The sequence below is a fragment of the Perna viridis genome, chromosome 9, assembly GCF_037379345.1.
Source record: "Perna viridis isolate PV_CMFRI_1.1 ecotype Kerala chromosome 9, ASM3737934v1, whole genome shotgun sequence".
Classification (NCBI taxonomy): Eukaryota; Metazoa; Mollusca; class Bivalvia; order Mytilida; family Mytilidae; genus Perna; species Perna viridis.
Window position 1 is genome coordinate 26,866,330 of NC_142453.1, and position 5,361 is coordinate 26,871,690.

The following is a 5,361-nucleotide window of genomic DNA, read 5'->3' on the forward strand; positions in this document are numbered from 1 at the left end:
AACACAAGGCTGAAATCATTTAGAAAATTAGATGCTCCCCAAGGGCAACATTTTCTTACTATTTTCAAATGTTCCATCCTATGAACCCATCATTTTAGTGCATTTTTTCTTCAGGGCTTGGATTATTTTCAAGAAAGATCTTTACCACCTTTATAAATATTTGAATATCTCTAAGGAATGTATGCAACGATGACCGAATTCAGTGAACGACGATGGTTGTTACCCCAAAGTCTACCAAATAGATGATCATTTCCGCCCACATTTTCGTGTGCTTAATCGATAGATATATAATGAAATAATATGATGAAGGTGAAACCTTTTAACGCTTCCGAAGAAACATTACTTAAAAGCAACTTTAACAGTTTTTGTCACTTATTATTTGTTATATTATTCTTATAACCTTCAAATATGGTAAATTTCTAATGATATATGTCCATAAGCATTATACTAATAAGTCTTTTAGTCGAGTTGTACGGCACTGGTAAACAACAGGGTTCTTAATTGCGAAACGTCTTAAAAGATTTCTTTTATTTAATTTAGTTTCGCTACCTTCTGCTTCGATTTGTATCGTTTAATTTTGTTTTTATTACGTTTTGATCAATTTTGTCGAAATGTTTCGTTTCGATTCTTTCTTTTATGCATTATTTTCGTTTCGTTTTCGTTTCCCATTTTTAAGTACTCAAGAATTATGGGTAATTTTGATTAAGTAATTTTTGTAAACATCTGGACGCCACACTGCAGACTGTAATGGCCAACCCTATTTTGGAAAAGCTATGATTCGATTTGTATTTAGTCATCGAATATTTTTCGAGACTGGTTTGGTTCTCAATTGCATATATACAAGTATACGCAAATGTTGCTGCCATGATGCTGTTTTTCAAAATGTAACGATTACAATGTTGAATGTAGCATGTTGACAAGTTATGACTATTCTGTTGCAATGTGGAATCTTACATATTACCCTACCGGTGCACCTGGTTTATGCTCCCAGTTTTTAATGGTGTCCGAGTTGCTCTTTTACTCTTATCACTTTGTATGTATTATTTTGGTTATTTTATATTCTTTGTTGTGTCTCTTTTCAATGTCTGGTCTTTGTCCCTCTATCATATTCTCTTGATTTACACTAGAATCTTGGTTGGTTCCCTTGATTACTCTTTCATATGCATCATGTAGTGTCTCAAATATCTTTCTTACAAGTTTACCTCCGCTTTCAATTGAAGGGTTTTGTTTTTCTTTATCTGTTGATATAGTGAAATTCAATACTCATTATTTTATTACAGTATTTATTGTACAGTTCTTTTGCTGTCCTGTTATGAAACATGCATATATGTACATTTGAAAATACGGGAAATATTGGTAAAGTTTACTTGTTTGAATTCACAAGTGGACTACAGTCAAATACTGGCGTGAACTAAAAATAATGTATGACACTGTAATGACATTCTCAGCTGCAATGTCGCATACAGTGTCAAAGTACGTTTATTCTTAAATTTCAAGATTTGTAGCTACCGGTTGTAGATTCTTGAATTCTTAGATTTGACAACTACATAATACAAATGCATGGAAATTTCTTTTTTGTCTGGAACCAAAGTTCGTGTTTTGTCAAACCAACGAATACCACGACACAATATTAATTTCACCGCATTATTCTTTTTCATAATCCCTAACCATTGGCTTCCTCTGTGTAACGCAAACATGGACCAGGATAATGACAAGCTCTATTAATTCTGCTAGACTAAGAACAGAGAAACCAGCCCATAGGCCTAACTGTCCACCGATGTCACTAACAAAATTTTCATCCTGTGACAAAAAATTATATATAAACAATTATAAATGAATCCTCAAGCAGACTCCCATTTTAGAATATCTTTAACACGAGAAGTCATATTGAGTAGATACTAGAATCTCATTTTATCATGTGTTTTTAATTGTTATGTTCACCTGTGTTTGTTTTATCCATCCGTTGAAAATCAGTTTTTTTTTTTTATATATTTGCCTTTGAACGATTTAAAAAGGAATTAAACAGATCGACCAAGAATTTAATAAAATAAAAAAAAAAAAAAAAAAAAAAAAACACACATGTAGATTTATTTCACAATCACCATTACAAGAGTTATCAGGGGAACCAATATTCGAGCCTTAATCAAAAGAATATACTCCAAAGATAAAGACCAGAGAGGGGAAATAGACACACAACAAGGAACATAACACATTTTTTTCATCTCCTTTCATGCATTTGGTTATGAATATTTGCGGATGTTATTTGAGTTGTTAAAAGTTTTTTTTCTGATGCAGACGAGATAAATAGGAATACTTACGATTGATTACGAGTTGATTATTCGTAAGAAAAATTTGTATGTTGTAAGGGGGTTTTTAGAAATATTTATTTTGTTTAACAGTTGGTTTTGTTTGTGATTGTGCGAAATTGTTTCAAATTTAATCTTACAGTATAGGCAAGTTCCTCTTCTATAAGGTCTTCCGTCAGAGAGGAGAAATATACCTTAACTTTAACCATGCTCTCACTGAAGTAAAATTTTAAGTAAATTTCGTTAAGCCCAAACTGCCTTAGACATTTAAAAAATGGTACAGGCATTTCCAATACTTTGACAGTAATTCAAATAAATGAAGTACGTTATCTTGGGATTAGTTTCATTTTCTCAAATTTTATAGTATTTTGCAATCATTTAATGTTCTGTATTTAGAGTCTAATACTGATGTTAATTAGTAAGAAACAGTTGTTTGTAATAAAATATATATTAACAAAATTAACACAATATATTCCCAGAATGTAAATGTAGATAAAATAAGAAAAAAAAATGGTGAAAAGTAAATAACTTTTAAAATTAAATAAATGAGCGAATGAACAAATAAATTTACATGATTAAATATATTGAAAAACAAATAATTAAGTGTAAGTGTTTGTAAGAATCAGGCAAAATGGGACAATTTAGAAACATGCATGTCAAAACTCCACCAATCTGACGATGTAATATCACTCAAGAATACTTTCTCAATTTGAAAAGACCATTATTTGATCTCTGCATCACTGGATTTGTGCAGAAATTTCTCAATAAAATCTTAGAAAAATGAGATTTTTGACCAACGTTACTTGCTCTTGAAATGATCATTTTCAGTGCATTTCAATGATATTGTAACTCAATGGTCCAGTATGGAAAATCTTGTCTGTGTTCCTTAATTCTGATGTTGCAAATTTTCAAAGTACACTATCCAAATGATAGGTGTTTTCATAACGTGCTTCACCCACTGCCTGAGTCTTACACGGACTGACATTTAAAACAAAACAAAAGACTGACTAGTTTACCTTATACTGCCCGCATTTGACTTCATGATATCATCTAGTACAAAACTAAACCTCTCTTCAGGATAACCTGTCATAAATATGCTCTTGTCATAGCTGGTCTGTCTAGGTTTAATAAAAAAAAAGACGAAATTGATATAATAAAAAAATGTGTTTCTTTCATTTCGGATGTATTAAATCAAATCAAATTGATTGATTGATTGATTGTTGGGGTTTAACGTCCGAGCAGCAATATTTCAGCTATATTCAGACGATGAACATGAAACAGATGATAAAATGAACATGAAATGATGATGAAATGAAAAACGGGATGGGACACAAGGACAGTAGGGTCGACAAATTTTGATTGCCACTAGAAAAAGGGAGGGATGGGTGAAGTCGGGCAATTTAGCCTCCTGTGGCGGAGCGCGAAGGTTCCTTCTCCTATCGAATACCACAGCAGGGTTTTTTAACGTGCGAGGAACGTGGCATCTTTCCCAACACGGTGCACCACTATGGTTTGCGGTCAGTTTTTCCGTATTATAGCCTGACAACCCCAGCATGTAACACGCCAGGGGTACCCCATTCCACCACCTGAAACGTTAAAGAACCCTCTGTGGTATTCTCCCGGAGTAGGAACCATAGGGCTCCGCCACAGGAGGCTAAATTGCCCGACCCTACCCACCTCTCCCCATTTCCAGTGGCAACCAATTTGCCCCGTGCAGGTCCGGGTGTTTAAAGAATAGGCCTGCAGCAGCGCTAAGCTTGTCGTACAAGGCGACTAAAAAGTGCTCAGAAACCTAGCCGGGGGCTAGGCGCTCTGCCCACAGAGCAACTGGGATGTGTGCCCCAGGTGGTGGAATGGGGTACCCCTGGCGTGTTGCATGCTGGGGTTGTCAGGCTATAATACGGAAAACCTGACCGCAAACCATAGTGGTGCACCGTGTTGGGAAAGATGCCACGTTCCTCGCACATTAAAGAACCCTGCTGTGGTATTCGATAGGAGTAGGAACCTTTGCGCTCTGCCACAGGAGGCTAAATTGCCCGACCTTACCCATCCCCCCTTTTTCCAGTGGCAATCAAAATTTGTCGACCCTATTATCCTTGTGACCCATCCCTTTTTTTTCATTTCATGTTCGTTTTATCATCCATTTCATGGTCATTGTCTGAATATAGCTGAAATATTGCTGCTCGGACGTTAAACCCCAACAAACAAAAGCAATCAAAATTTGTCGACCCTGTTGTCTTTGTGTCCCATCCCTTTTTCATTTCATCATCGTTTCATGTTCATTTTATCATCAATTTCATGTTCATCGTCTGAATGTAGCTGAAATATTGCTGCTCGGACGTTTAACCCCAACAAACAAACAAACAATCCACCACCTGGGGCACACATACCAGTTGCTCTTTGGGCAGAGGGCCTAGCCCCCGGCTAGGTTTCTGAGCACTATTTAGTCGCCTTTTACGACAAGCTTAGCGCTGCTGCAGGCCTATTCTTTTAACACCCGGACCTGCACGGGGCCAAATCAAATTGAAGAATAAAGAAAGTGGTAAATGTATTTTAGTGTCGTATATTTAATAAATTGTGTTTCTAGACAGATATACCAAATCGGGATGTGCAAAATTGTTCGAAAGATAGAGGTGATTCCAGGTGTAGAAAAATATATACACATAAGAAACATTATTTACGCCATACATTTAATGAACCTTAATCAATTTGTTAACAAATTTGTATTAATTTCCCTCAAGATCGGTAAGTTTTTCTCGTTGCAGACTTCATGTACAAATTATATCATTTTAATTATAAAACGCAACAACCTCACAAAAGACGTATAATGTGTTTCAATTGATTCGGAAAAAAAGTATGATATTAATAAAGACGGCTACTTAAGCAACCAACCTGCATGGCATTTTGCATTTACACACCGATTCTTGGACAGCTTTATTTTGATAGTTGCTTTTACATTGCAATTCTTTAAAACATAGAAAAACAATATTATATAACAGTTGCAATGAAGGTAGGAATGTAATTAGGTACATAGCTCTGAATCACACACACACAC

At 35.2% G+C, this 5,361-nt stretch overlaps 1 protein-coding gene across 1 annotated transcript; it reads right to left on the reverse strand.

The window, feature by feature from the left end:
• Positions 1 to 1,350: 1,350 nt before the first annotated feature.
• On the reverse strand, positions 1,351 to 3,416 carry LOC148607554 (degenerin-like protein asic-2). The gene is made up of 3 exons (XM_088546655.1): positions 3,323 to 3,416; positions 2,447 to 2,522; positions 1,351 to 1,800 (listed from the first exon to the last, which is right to left on the reverse strand). The coding sequence occupies exons 1-3, from the start codon at positions 3,394 to 3,396 to the stop codon at positions 1,645 to 1,647; spliced, it is 306 nt and encodes a 101-aa protein (XP_088402781.1). The 5' UTR covers positions 3,397 to 3,416; the 3' UTR covers positions 1,351 to 1,644.
• Between the last annotated feature and the right edge of the window lie 1,945 nt (positions 3,417 to 5,361).